Source organism: Podarcis pityusensis (genome assembly GCF_964106645.2).
Source record: "Podarcis pityusensis genome assembly, chromosome: W".
Taxonomy (NCBI): Eukaryota; Metazoa; Chordata; class Lepidosauria; order Squamata; family Lacertidae; genus Podarcis; species Podarcis pityusensis.
The window spans coordinates 21,322,759-21,338,086 of record NC_138045.1 but is presented as its reverse complement, the minus strand read 5'-3'; the positions used below and the strand labels follow the sequence as shown (position 1 = coordinate 21,338,086).

General features: G+C 41.0%; 1 protein-coding gene across 1 annotated transcript in view; it reads right to left on the bottom strand.

Annotated features, from left to right (window-relative positions):
* Window positions 1-15,328, bottom strand: part of LOC308467638 (nuclear pore complex protein Nup214-like) — a 254,499-nt gene that overhangs the window by 100,665 nt on the left and 138,506 nt on the right. Inside the window, exons 24-25 of the mRNA XM_080989369.1 lie at window positions 14,476-14,584; window positions 10,090-10,165 (exon numbers count right to left, since the gene is read on the bottom strand). Coding sequence (XP_080845495.1) covers window positions 10,090-10,165; window positions 14,476-14,584 — 185 coding nt within the window. The remainder of the gene's footprint in view (window positions 1-10,089; window positions 10,166-14,475; window positions 14,585-15,328) is intronic.

Sequence of the window (15,328 nt, the reverse complement as noted above, 5' to 3'; positions counted from 1 at the left end):
GCGGTGCTGTGTGTGGCAGTCAGCTCAGCGGGATCCCATCCTCGTCGCCAGTGAAATATACTCAGAGTCGCACAGTGATTTCATGCTCTTTATTCAGCTCATAGTGGTGAGGAGGAATGAATAAATGTCCCCTCACAGTATCTGCTTTATATACATTATTTACACAATGGGCTGCACATGATTGGCTAATTCTGGAATTCTACTGTAAGCCAATCAGGTTGTGGATTCACTTCTATCTGGAGCAGGATTGGGTGGTTCCTGCCAACCAATCATACTGCTGCATTGTTCTAGGACCAATCAGACTGCTGCATTCTGAATCCTATTGTTCTAGGACCAATCAGACTGCTGCCTTTTGGATCCTATTGTTCTAGGACCAATCAGACTGCTACAGTTTGGATCCTATTCAACTCAGTACATAACAGTTTCCCTTTTAATTGTCTCCTGCCTTCTGCGCGATCCCACGATGTCCTGCCTCCTCCCACGTCATCTTTCCTTTGTCTCACTCCTTATCCTCCCTCCGTCTGTGTTTTCTATCCCTTCTGTCCTTTCCTCTATAAGTTCCGTTGCTTTCCTCCTCCCAATTCCCTTCTCGAACGTCCCTTTCTCACCCGCTTCTCTGCCATGTCCTTGCTGTTGTTTATTGTCTCTCGGTCTCTCCCTTCTGCTCTTTACATTTTCAACGTGGTGGTTTGGTCTCGCTAATACGTTTCAAACCTCTTCACTACTCCCGCTGTAAGGTCTCTCAGCACAACTTATATAAATCTTCACACGGTGAACCTCCTCTGTTATTCTTCTCTGTCTGTTCTTATAATAAAGTACCTCTCCAGTTACCTTAGTTGCTGTTTTGTAATACTTATTTCCATATATATTCATCAAGATCCTTTATTAGGCATAGCAGACCACACATTATCAGACAGACACCGTATACAAATTGTGCAACATACGAGCTCAACATAACAAGGTTTGTCCCGGTCAGATCTTTAACTCAAGAGAAAATCAATTTGCATAAATAATACAATACAGAACTACCGAATCCCCGATAAGTTAAGAACTACTAAGTCTCTTTATAATGACCCAGGCTTTCTACATGGACAGCACTCAAAAATTCAGCCACTATTAAAGTAATTTGTTCATTCCTGTCCGAAAGCAGGTCCTGAACTGTTGGTAGCATAGAAATCAGCCTATTGAGTTGTAAGGCCTCTAATAATTGTCTTCTGGCAAAAATGCCAAAATCACAAGAAAAGAAAATATGCTCCAAAGTATCAGGTTCCTGTTTACTACATTTGCAGAGATGCTCTGCTTCTGGGAGAGCTAAATATCTTCCTCTCACTATCATCGAGGGAAACATATTAAATCTGGCTGACATAAACAGCCTGCACAATTCATGATTCTTCAGATTTGTCATGTATCCCTTTTGAAAATCTCTACACAAAGGGAGATTTAAATACAGAGGAGAGCAAGTGCTGTGCTTTACTACCTCGAGAGTGGAGAGAACACTTTTTTTTGTAAGTTTCTTCCTGATAATTTCCCAAGCATCTTTCGGGTCAGAATTTTCTTTCTTTTTTTTATAAGATATTTATTGAAGTTTTCAAGATATTACAAAACACACACACACAAAAAGAAAATACAAAGTAAAAATATTTAAAAACAATTCATTCCTTCCATTACTTGACCTTCATTTGCTTAGTTCCAGGACCTCCTCACACCTCCCTTTTTTGTATTCCAGTTCAATTATTTCGTTCAGCAAATCCCTCCCCTCTTTATGTATCCTAATCATTAATCATAAAGTATTGTAATTTTAGATTTTTACATATTAATACGGGTCAGAATTTTCAAAGTCAGTTAGATTAAGCCCTATCAAATTCAATTTTCTCCTACAAATCAATGATAAATTGTAAATTACATTATCACTTAAGAGGTCGTAAAGGAGAGAATTAGGAGATAGGTCTCTATAATGCAAGACGATCCAATATTTCAAGGTTCTTAGCCATACTCTTACTGATAAAGGAGGTATTCCCAACTCACAACATATTGATTCATATTTTACAGAATTTGCAAGTCCTAATAATGACCTCAGAAGGGATGCATGAAATTTATCCAACCTCTTGAGGTCACCTGAAATCCACAGCTGGAATATATCTATTTCCTACGGGGGGGGGGAGATTTAATATGGTGAGCTGTCACTTTAGCCTTAGCTATAGCAGCACAGATATGTGTGTTCTAATTCATGTTATTTTTAAATACTATTCCCAGATAATTAAAATGCTTAGCTTCTTGTATTAGATGTCCATTAATAATCCAATTTTTGGGGTTTCCTCTCTTTGTAAATTGCATAATTTTTGTCTTATCATAGTTAATGTTGAGGTTATTAAGAGAGCAAAAATTTGAGAAACACTTAAGTAATTTTTTTAAACCCAAAGAAGAAAGTGAGATAATTACCGCATCATCTGCATAAAGTAATAAAAAAACTGGGATATTGTTTAAATAAGGAATATGAGTGGTTGCATTTTGAAGAAATAATGGGAGGTCAGATAAAAAGAGATTAAATAGGGTAGGGGCCAAGATACAGCCTTGCCTAACTCCTCGGTTATTCAGAATTGGACCTATAAGTCTACCACCTTTTGAAACTTTAACTTATATTTGGTTACCAGAGTGTAGACTTTTAATCAATGTAAGCAGGTATGGGTATACCAAGGTATTCCAATTTGGTCCACAATTTATTACAATCAACAAAATCAAAGGCACTTTTTAAATCTACAAATGCCACAAAGAGTCTTCGTTTGTTTCTCAAGACATATTTGTCCACAAGATGACTTAACACTAGACACTGGTCAAGAGTTGAAGAGCCTGCCTTGAAACCAGCTTGTTCCTTACCAGGTAGACCTTTTGCAAGCATCCAGTCTTCCAGTTTAATAAGCAGGGATTTGGCATAGATTTTGCTTATGCATGGTAACAAACTAATAGGCCTGTAATTCTCTTGGCAATTCCTATCACCTTTTTTAAAAAATCAGCACCACTATTGAGTTATTCCACGATTTAGGTACCAAGCCTAAGTGATAGATAGAGTTAAAGAGCGGGACAAGATTAGTGGCCCACCATTCCACATTTAATCTCAGCAGGTCTATTGAGATGCCATCCATACCTGGAGATTTTCCTTGCTTAAACGAAAGAATTATCCTTTCCATCTCAACAGTAATTTGAAATTGTGTGGTTATTGCCGAAGAAGAGTTAAAATTTTCCTTCTTAAAAACTTGGGAATCGTAGAAAACAGCAGTAAAATGCGTAATCCAAGCGTCATCACTTATATTAGGGAAATCAGTGGTATCTTTTATTGAAAAGAGTGACAAAAAAGTTTTGGTATCTTTAATTTCTAATGCAGTAACAATTTTGGACCATTTGGCTTGTGAAAACACGGATTTTTTTCCCAGGAGCATGTTCTTAAAAGCGTTTTTCATTTCAAAATAGATCTTGGGAGTTAGTGACAGAGGCTTCTTTTAGACAAGTTCTAAGTTCTTTCTTATGGTTAATACATTCTTTATCAAACCAGTTATTTTTATTTAAAGGTTTGTGCTGGACTGGAAATTTAAAAAAGAAGAAAATAATTCCTGAATAGTATTGTAATAATAATCAATGTCTGCCAAAGGTATCGAATTTTGGTTAGCCAAAGGTTCGAGAATAACTGGGTTATTATCAAATACTGCTAATAGACCGTCCCTATTTTTATCACTTATATACATTCTTTGGGCATAACTAGTCTTATCAGTACTAATAAGAGGACAAGGGTGATTAATTCTGGAGTTTTTATATATCTCTAAAACAATTGGAAAGTGGTCACTCTCAGAGCGGGGTACAACTGTAAAAGAGGCAACTTCATCAAACATTTCTAAGGAGACTAAGGAATAGTCGATTACACTTCTGCCCCTTTTGGAGCAGAAGGTAAAATCTCCTGGAGTATCAGGCCATATTGAGCCATTCAAAAATGAAAGATTAAATTCTAAAACCAATTGGAAGAGTTTTCCTCCCGCTTTATTAATAGTAATGTCCTTTGAAATTCTCCCTATTCTCAAAGGAAGTGGAGCACCTTCGGCTAGAGTTGAGACATAGCGTTTATCGAGAGCTGTGTTATCTGATCCAATTCGTGCATTGGTGTCCCCCATTATAATCAGGGGGATATTTGGAAATTTACTGCGTATTAAGTACAGCTCTTCAAAGACTATATTTCCAACAATAATCTGGTCTGTCTTCCGACTCCATGGGAGGAAAATATATATTTAAAAGAAGACAAAACATTGGAAGACACACGATCTACCCACACTGGAGGAATGGCAGATGAAAATGATGGACTATATGAAATTGGCGGAAATGACTGGTAGAATCCAAGACCAGGGAGAAGAGTCGGTGGAAGAAGATTGGAAGAAATTTAAAGACTACTTACAGAAATATTGCAAAATTAATGAATGTTAGAATGATGACGGATTGAAGTTAAGCGGTTTCTAGCGGTAATGGTATAAAAGAATATGGAAAAATTGGTTTTTAATATCTAAAAATTTAATGTTATAATATACCAAGATTAAAGATCAGGATTAAAAAGGAGGGAAAGGAATCGCTGGACTAACAAATTGAACTAGAATACAAAAGAGGGAGGTATGAGGAGGTCCGGGAAACAAGTAAATGTAAAAGAAGTGATGAAAAGATGGAATTGTTTTTAACTGTTTTTTCTTTTTTGTACTTTGTATTTTGTATTTTTTCTTTTTATTGTTAAATTTCTTATTAATGTGATCTTTTTCTTTTGAAATTTTAATAAATATCATTTAAAAAAAAATTAAAAGAAGAATTTCCTTGTGAACATTGGAAAATGATAACAATTGTGCATACTGTCCAATATTTCTAATGTAATTAATTTTACGGTTAGAAGACTGTTTAATACCACAGATCAAACCAGCTTTGGGGCATCCTTTTCTTGACATTTTAGTGGCGGGTAAATTATAAATAATAAACTTAGGAATATCTAGAGGTTTAAGAGACCAAGTTTCCTGCAAAAGGATTATATCATGAGAATCAAGGATCAAGAAAATTTATAAAATCTGGGTGAGCTAATTTACATAAAAGTCCGGCTACATTCCAGGACATAATAGAAAGAGTTTGCAAAGATCGATAATTTACGGATACTGATGGTCAATCCAATAAAGGGAGCACATTTCCACTTAATTTGTTTACATCACCAGAAGGATTAATATCAGAAGAGCATTCCAGTTCAGGCAAAGAAAACTCATGGTCCCTATTGTCGGTGCTTCTTATACTGTCTGCTGTCAGCTCCTTCTTCGAAGTCAAGTAGCCAATTAGAGGGGCGGGATCACTAGGTGACATAAAAGGATGTCACATAGAGGAGGGAGAAAGGTTGTTTTCTGCTGCTCCAGAGAAGCGGACACGGCGCAATGGATCCAAACTACAAGAAAGAAGATTCCACCTAAACATTAGGAAGAACTTCCTGACAGTAAGAGCTGTTCGACAGTGGAATTTGCTGCCAAAGAGTGTGGTGGAGTCTCCTTCTTTGGAGGTCTTTAAGCAGAGGCTTGACAACCATATGTCAGGAGTGCTCTGATGGTGTTTCCTGCTTGGCAGGGGGTTGGACTCGATGGCCCTTGTGGTCTCTTCCAACTCTATGATTCTATGATTCTAGGTCTGAGAGCATCGACGGGAATGTGCGTTCCAGAAGTCGTTCCCGGGAGTTCTTCTTCTGTTGGGCTGTCCTCTGGTGCCAGCATATCAAAGTCAGCATTTGCGGGGCGAGATGAAGGTTGATGGATTAAAATGTTAACTTCTTGCAGATGGGCTTTGGAGCAGTCCTGGAACACAGGTGGGAGAATAGGTTGCTTAACAGTTTGTGATACATCTGGTAGGTTTGGCATTATGTTATCTATCGGGAAGGTTTCTGGTTGGTCGGCTGGGGGCAATCGTAGCTCAGCGCTCGGGATGACCAGCTTCCCACTGTGCATCTTCTGATTGAGTTCAAACAGTCCCCCATACATTTGTGTAGTTTCTGATCTTGCTTGCTCCTCCTCCATAACTGTGGACAAAGTCTGTTCTATGGATAGAGGTGAGGATGGATTGTCTATAGTGTCATACATGTTGATTCGGCATATATTTGGATCCAGTCCTTTGGTCTTGGTTGGGTGAGTCTCTTACCAGGGATTCCTCATGTAAAAAGGCCAGTATCTCCTCTTTCTCAGACCTATCATTGTTCGTATTCCTGCTGCCCACGTTAGCAGGTTCATGGGGGTTTGTCCTAGGCTATTGAGGTCACGCATCGAATCTTGAATACTGTTTGTTATTTCTTCAATTTCCTCTAGTATGGAGTTAATTGGGGTTGTGTTTATCGTTGTTCTTTCCTCAATATTCCTAAGGAGCAGAGATTGCTCTAAAGTCAATCTTTGAGGCTCTCCTGTACATATTAACTGCAGCTGTGTTAGTATCAATCAGAGGAACTGGAAGATTTCCACGTTGGGTTAATCTTAAAGGTGGAGCAGAGCTTGAGTCAGGGGGGTGCTCAGGAGATAACCAACTTGTTGGCCTCTGTATAGCTGGAAGTAGAGATGCAGCGTCCAAGTCTGCAAACACCCTTTTAACTGTAATGTGGAAATGACTCAGGAAGCCACCCATTTTGGGGAGAAGCAGGGGGATGGCATGACTTTGAAATTTGAGAAGTAGCTTTGTTACTCTTGGATGGCTCGGCAGTTTTTCCAGTGTTTTTAAGTCCAGAGAGCCTATATCCAATCTCAGAAGTTCAGATAAGGAGAGGCAGACTCTCATTGGAGATCCAACGCCCTTTGTTCTCCTAGTTGTTTTGAATAATCAGGACTATCTAATCCAGCTGCAAACACCTCTTAGTATGGGGGGGACCCTTGGGCTCCTTCCTGGGATTATATGGACTGTGCAGCTTGGGGGCTCTCCCTGGCAGGATTAGGGGGCTCCAGCCTGCCTGATGGTACCCACTCAGCATTCCTCTCCCGGGGCCACCCGGGGCTCTCTGCCCCCTGACCACCGACCGCAAGGTTCTCAATGCTCTCCAACTTTCAAAGAATCAGTACCAATGACCTTCCGGTAAGTAAGCTTTGTTCTCCTAACAAACTTAGCAATTTCCCAGCTGTAATCTCCTCGTTAGCTCCGTACGGTGAAGGTAGCTTTTGAGGAGTTGTCTGGGCAGTGGCATGGGACGATTGGGTTGCTTTAATCTCTGAACTCTTTCCTGTGGTATCGTTGTTCTTTGAGCTTTTTGGCCTTGGGCTTTTTGGCTGCTTGGGGGGGGGGTCTTCGAAACAGCTAGTTAGCTGCTGTTTAGAACTGTGGGGAGACTGTGAGTCGGCATCATGCCCATTGCCCCCCTCCTCCACCTGCTCCCCTGTCCTTGTTTCTAGCCCATCAGGCACCTCTTGTTCAATTTCGGCATTTGCCCAGTCTGAAAAGTCTGTCAGGCTTAATTGTTTAGATTTTGTTTTTGATCTGGTTAAACAACTTGGCTCGGAGGGCTCTCACTGCCGCTGCAGCTTTCTTTTCTTAGCCCTCAATCCAAAGCAATCCTCCTTCGTCAAAGTTGTATAGATCCTCAAACTATTTAGCTCATTATTATCAATAAAAAGTTTGTGAATGTTTATTCAAAGCCAGCCAAGGAGTCCAGTTCGCTTTGTTGCGTCTTCAAATACTTTGTAAAGGGTTCCCATTCATCTTTAAAGTCATAGTTATCCTTGTCCCATAGCTTATATGCCAGTTTTGCCAGTTCTGCATAGTCCATCAATTTTTCTTGCCATGATTCTTTAGTTGGGGTTTCTTCAGTCTTCCATCCTTGTGCTATTAGAACTCTGGCGGCCGTTGTCACATACATGAAGATGTTTTTCAGCTTTTTTGGCAGATCTTTCCCTGCAATCCCTAACAAAAATGCTTCAGGTTTTTTAATAAATGTTAAATGGAACATTTTCTTCAATTCGTTGTATATCATTTCCCAAAATTTTTTAATTACATTACAATCCCACCACATATGGTAAAATGTCCCCTCCTTTTCCTTACACGTCCAACATATATTTGAACTAGTTTTGTACATTTCCCCTAACTGCACTGCTGTTGTGTACCATCTATACATCATCTTCATGTAATTCTCCTTCAATAGGGAACAATCTGTAAATTTTAAATCAGTTTTCCATAATTTTTCCCAATCTTCCATCATAATGTTGTGACCTACATCTTGTGTCCATTTAATCATAACTGATTTTACCTCTTCATCTTTCGTCTCCCATTCTAATAGTATGCTGTATGCGGCTGTCAGGGGTTCAGGGACAGAGGCACAGGGTAGGCAGGAGATGGAGAGCGATGGGGATGAATCCCAGGACAGCGAGGAAGAGGATGACAATGACTCAAGAGATTCCATGAGTCTTTCCAGCGAATCAGAGGATTCCCAGAAGGGGGCGCCGGTGGTCAAGGCCAGGGGAGCCCCAGGGGGGACGTGTCAGGAGCAGGGGGCCAGCGGGGGATCCCAAAGTGGCAGCTGGGCGTCAGGACCAGCCTCCCCACCAGAGTGCAGCGAAGGGGGTGGAGGTTTCAGTGTATCAGGGGAAGCGGCTCCGGCAGCAGAGAAAGGAGGGAGGTCGGAGCAAGCCACCCTCCCGGAAGGGGAGGGGAGTAGTGAAGGGAGTAGTGTAGCTGTTAAAAGGAAGGTTAGAGGTTGGGCGCGCGCGCCAAGTTCAAATGTAGAGGCGCGCGGAAGTACAGGGAGCCCGGAGGAGGGGCCAGGTCCCAAAGCCCGCAGGAGGGGGCAAGAGCAGTCTGATTCCGCGTCAGAGGAATCCAGGAGGGGCGAAACCCCAGCGGGCAGAAAGACCCTGCGGAAAAGGAAAGAGAGAAAGAGGTGGAGCAGCGCAAGCCTCTTAAACTGGTGCAGGGGAGGGACGGATTCAGAGGGGACTTCAGCGGTCTAAGCCTAGCAGACGTAGGGCTGCGCGCCTCGGATGTGAAGCAAACAATGAACTGCAATAAACACTTTTGTATATAAGAAGAGATAGGCGTTGGTCTTTTGTGAGCTGAGACTTGAGGCAGCCTTGACAGCGGCCTTCAGTAATTTCACTTTCCCTTCAATCACTTCCGTTTGAAACCTAGATCTTGTATAAATGAATCCTTTCTTGCTGTCTTCTTTATATGTTTCATATAGTTGTTGATAATGCAACCAACTCTGAAAGTGGTCTTTGATCTCATCATAATCTCTTAATTTCCATTTTCCATCATCCATTCCTATTTAGCTTAAATCCATCAGGATTTAAGCTAAATAGGAATAAAACTAAATTATTAGTTAAAAACATGAAGGAAGAAGAAAGAACCGAGTTAGAACAAAACATTGAGATTGAAGTCCATAAAAAGGTTAAATATTTAGGGATTTGGTTAACATCAAGAAATATAAACCTATTTAAAAATAACTATGAAAAAAATTGGCTTGAGGTAAAAAGAAATCTAGAAATATGGAGTAGAATGAATCTCTTATTGTTAGAAAAAATATCAGCGATTAAAATGAATGTATTGCCAAAAATGCTATTTCTTTTTCAATCAATACCAGTCATCCTGAAAGATGAATGTTTTAAAAAATGGCAGAAAGAGATTTCAAAATGTATGGGGGGGGGGGGCAAAAGGCCAAGGATAAAACCTAAAATACTTACAGACGTAAAAGACAGAGGCGAGTTTGCCCTCCCAGACCTTAAATTGTATTATGAATCTGCTTGTTTGGTATGGATCAGGGATTGGATGAGATTGGATAAGCAAGAGGCATTAGAACTAGAAGGACATGACAACAGATTCGGCTGGCACGCATACTTATGGTAAGGGAAAGGGAAGGTTCATAGAAGGTTTACAACCATATAATCAGGAAATCACTAATGAGAGTATGGGAGAGATACAAAGACTTATTGGAACAAAAGACCCCGTGGTGGCTCTCACCACATGAAGCATTACTGTTCAAACCACTTGGAAAGAAAGGAAAATGGCTTACATATGTTGATTTATTAAAGGACCATGATGATGGAAGAAAGAGAAGTTTCAAGGCATGGGTGATACCTGGCTCACTTGATTGGTAGCTACAGTTGCCAGAACTTGGTGGACAGCTTGTGCAGCAGACTGAGGAACCGATGACCTAGAAAAGGAAAAGGAAAAGATTTCAGAGGCCAAACAAACCACCAAAGAATTCAACAAACAAAACACAGGAACAAAGGAGGCTGCCACTGAATGAGCCAGATTGCTGGGGTGCATATAGCTCAGTATTTCCTACACTGAATGGCAGAGGCTCTCTCCCAGCCCTTCCTGAAGATGCTGAGGATTAACTCTGTGTGACAGCATAAATGCTAAGCTGCCAAAAGAAAATGCAAGATTCTCAAAGGGTGTGTTGCCTGCTGCACCCCTTCATGAGTTACTGTTGTGCCGATTACATTCTGCCAAGATTGCATAATTCTCCTCCATCTTTGCATAGGACAAGATTGGGTCCATAACATCATTCAAGATGCAGTAGAGTCACCCTTCAAGTCAGTGGCAGCTTGGGGTATGTTTACATGAGTCTCCGCTCCATCAGTTCAGATGGGTTACGCCTAGCACAGAGACTCAATCAAACGTACCAGAGATGGGAATTCTCTAGCCTTTTTACTGCTTTCATATTTGCTCCATTTTTATCCCATCCTTCCTCCAAGGGCTGCATTCCCTTCTGGGGGCAACATGCCAATAGGAGGTGGGGCCAGAGGCAAAAGTATGAACAGCAATCTCTGTAAATTTTTACTTTCATACAATAGGCTAGTTTCTACAAACACACTGATCCGCCCCTCTCTATCCTCCATCCAAACAAGCAAGCTAGAGGCTTTATCAGAGTTCACGGGCACAGCCCAGCAAGGCAAACACACTCAAGATGAGTCCCCCACCCCTACACTGCTTGTGGGTTTCTTCTTGGTTCCTGTTGATAGCAGAGGACCTGTGGTCTGATCCAAGAGAATTCTTTTTGTGAGGGTGTTTGCAGAAGGCTTGCTTGCAGCAACAGCCAGGAGTGGGTAGAGGATGCACAGAGAAAGTGCAGTATTCCCCTTTGGTGTGAGGGTGTATATACACACAAACACACTCCTCCATTTACATAGACTGGGTTCTTTTATTTTTTGTCACACTGACAATACCATGAATCAATCCCTGGCATCTCCACCCTGGTTTGAAATCCTGGAGAGCCACTGCCAGTCAATGAAGACAGTACTGAAATAGATGGGTCAATGGTCAAACTCAGTTACAAGGCAGTTACAGCTCTCTGTGTTTGGGAAGTGGCTGCAGCTTGGGGGTAGAGCATAAGGAAATTTTGTCCATGGTGTGATTATTTTCCACCTAGTCATTTTGATACGTTGGCACTCTATTTGCAAAATTTAACAATTCCAAAACACAGGCACGCTTTCACTTACACAAGATTAAATATACTGCCTTCAGCTGTACTTGAGGGTCGATTTCACTGGAAAAAACTTATGCCAAATGTGGAGATGGCGGTATTGAATCAGTAGCTCATGTGCTTCTAGCTTGCACCCTTTATAAATATTTGAGGAGTGAAGTTATTACCCCTCTACTATTGTCCATACCAGGTCACTTAACCATTGCTACTGTGACCTTTCTTCTAGCAGATGAAGATAACCAAGTGGCAGCAAAAAGTGCAAAAAAATTATCAGGTGCAATTAGAATAAGATCTGTTATTTGATTGTTGATGTAAAATACTGTACCAAACATAAAACTTCAACTGGAATTGAAGCTTTAGAGCAGGAAGGAAGCTAGAGGACGAGTGGAAAAGCAGTGGTGGTGGCTGTGCTAGCACACATCAGCTGTTAGGCGGGTCATGCATAATGTATATGGGCCATGGCAAAGTCAATTGCATGCAAGTAGGGGATGCCTATATTTGCATTCCGGGTCATTAAATCAACACTCAATTTAATTTTGGAAGGCCAGGGGACTAGAAACTTTATTTTAGGACTTCCGGGGAAGGCGCCTCCAGCAATGGCAGAATTCCTCTGACCGGGAGGAATCTGCTCCGTGGAAATCTGGGTCTGGCCGCCATGGCGAAGGCGGAGACCCGTTAAAATCACAGGGGGGAGAAGCCTGTGAACGTGGGATTCAGCGGACACCTTTTGCGCCTCCCCCACTCACGGGGAACCCTGGTTTTTGGGGCTCCAGAGCGACGTGGGGTGAGCGGCGCGGTGCATCAAATCGTCTGCTTCTTCCACGGAGCGAAGCCGCATAGCTGTTGCCGAAGAGCGCTGACCTTTTCCTGTGGACAATTTGACTTTAAAGTAATTACCCGTGAGTAGAGCTGAAACGGAAGAATTGGATCTCTAAAAGTTTAATTAGGTATCGTAACGGGGAGGTTCAAAACAGGAAGTCCGCCTTCCCTTTTTGTAAATAAGACTGAGGCAACGAAGTTGCAAGCTGGAGTCCTGGAAGGTCTTTTGTAAAAGATCAAATTTCCAACGGTAAAGAACATTAAACCCCCTCTTGGAGGCAGGAGAAGAGAGGGGGAAGTTGCGGATTGAGTATGCCTGCAGGAGAGAGCGAAGAGGCTTAAAACACCGCCGCTCTGACCCTGGAAACGGGCTGCTAGTAGGACTGACGTTTCTTGGAATGTTCATTGACAGCGCTTAGAACGTTCATTGACAGCTAGCTAAATAAGAGAAATACATTGTTTCTACTGTTTCCGGCTGCTTTAAAAAGGAGTAAAAGTAACTGAAAATTGAAACTAATTTGAAACTAACTTTGGATTGTTTAAAAGAGGATACTATTGACTTTTACAAATAGAAACTGTTTTCCTCTAGTGGAAGCCTTTGAAACTGGTTGATTCACAAGAGTTGGACTAGGGGAATTTCCAGCTGCAAGTTAAAAACCGTGAGACTCTGGGACTGACCTTGAATCTTTTAAATGTTATGGTAAATGGAAGAGGAAAAACAGACCAGTCAACTGTTGATAAAACATTAAGGTCTGGGAGGACTTGGTAACAATCCAGGAGAGGTCTATTATTAAGCCCTCCTGTTCTTTTTGTTGCTGTCTCTGTACTAGTATATTTGAAACTAAGAGGAATGTCGACAGAAGAGGCTTTGGTGGCGGCATTATATAAGATAAATGACTCATTGGATCAGCTTCATAGGAAAATGGATATGATAAATGCGAAGGTGGATGTTTCAATTGTTGAGGCCGACTTGAATGCAGGGAGTATGGACAATACCAATACAGAAACCACCCAGAAATTGACACAAGAACCTATTTTGATATGGCAAGCTGTGGAGGAAGTCAAGGAAAAAGCTGTTGCTGTTGAAGGTACAGAAACACAACTGGAGAGAAAGAGAAAGAGAGCCCCAGCCCTACAGAGGCAATTTGATGAACATAAGTTGACGCTCGCTATGACTGAATTTAAGGAAAAACAGACGAATTTGAGGATTAGAGTTCACCTTTGGTGGACATGCCCAAGAATTAAGACACTCTGGGAGATGATTCATAACAAAATGAAAAAGGTATTTAAATATACCCTTTTGAAGAAACCAGAGGCCTTTCTCCTGGGCATGGTCGGCCAACTGGTGTTAAAGAAGGATAGAATTTGTCCCATGTATGCAACAATAGCAGCAAGAATATTCATTGTGAAGTACTGGAAGACACAAGATTTATCTATTTGGGAAGAATGGCAGATGAAGTTGATGGACTATATGGAATTGGCGTAAACGACTGGCAGAAATCCGAGACCAGGGAGAAGAGTCGGTGGAAGAAAACTGGAAAAAGTTTAAGACTATGTATAGAAATATTGCAAAAATAATGAATGTTAGAAAAATGTTGGAATGAAGTTATATGGCTTTAGTAGAAATGCTATAAGGAATTAAGTATAAATAGACTAATAGAGTATTAAAGGGAAAAATAAGATTAGAATATGTTAAGATAATTATAGGATAGAAAACAGAGGAAGATGGAAAGGAATTGCTGAAACAATTAATAGAAGTGGAATACAGAAAGGGAGGCGGGAGGAGGTCGTGGAAATAAGGGAATGAAAGTTAAGATATTGAAATTGTTTTGTGTTTTAAATGGTTTGCGTCTTGTTTTGTTAATCTTATGTTTTTTCTCTTTTTTCTTTGCTTTTTCTTTTCCTTTTTTGTTTTTTCTGTTTTATTGTGTTCAAATGGTTGGAAAATCAATAAATATTATTTAAAAAAAATATAGAAACTTTATTTTAAAGACGAAAGCCAAGACCATGGAATACAGAGAGCCTCTTCTTTCTCAATGACCCCTTTGCTCCTTTAAAAACAAGCCAACCAACTTCAGGAGCCCAAGCAGAGGCTCACCACTGCCTTTCTGAAACAATTACACTGCCCTACTGACAGCTGAACCTTCCTGCAAGCATGGCTTAAACAAAAACAAGACATTTGAAAGGTGAGCAGAAAATTAAAAGGGTTTACCTACCCTATTATTGCAGAAACAGCTGGAGGAGAGGTGTTACTCTTGAGTTCTCGCACATTCATCGCCTGAGGGACATTCTTCAAAGTTGATTCAGTTAAGGAAGCACTCACAGCTTTAAACATAACAATAATAAAGAGACATGCTAATGGTGAAAATTGTTGGCTTCTGTGTGTTGCCACTGTGCAGTGCTTAGAGTCACAAGTCTCTGTTTACATTCCAGATATTCCATACTGTTGGAAGTCTCATGGGAGAAGGATGTGACGTTACTGGTTTCCTGTTCCTTTGTTTTTCAGTTGCTCTCTGCTTTCACAGAGAGAGGATGTTTCTTTTCTGTCTGCGTAACTAGAAATAAAACTCTTTGCAATGTAGCTCATAAATCTCGTCACTTCTGCTGCTTTGAAACTCTGCGGAATGGGAACGTGCTTGGAGCCTTATCAAAGGCTCAGGTCGTTAATCAAGTTGGAGGGCAATTCCAGAGGAGTCGCTTGGTCAAACGCAGGTTCCGACAAAAATAACCTGACTATGATTAACCAGACGAGGTTAAGAGGCTGCATATTCAGAGAAAGAGCACCCGCTTTGCATGCAGAAGGCCCCAGGTTCAACCCTTGGCATCTCCAGGTGTGTTGTGTTCATTTTTAGACTAAAACTGTCTTGTTTTGAGTGTATGTAAACTGCTCTAGGAGCCTTTCTGGCCGAAGAGCAGAGTACAAATGTTCTAAATAAAAAAATAATAATAAATATAACTGGGATTCAGAGGTGCACTGCTTCCAACAGAAGGATGGCTAGTAGCCATCAAAGGCCACGGCAAAAAAATGCTGAAGTGCACACAACTGTAATAATCTGCCCATACGTTTGG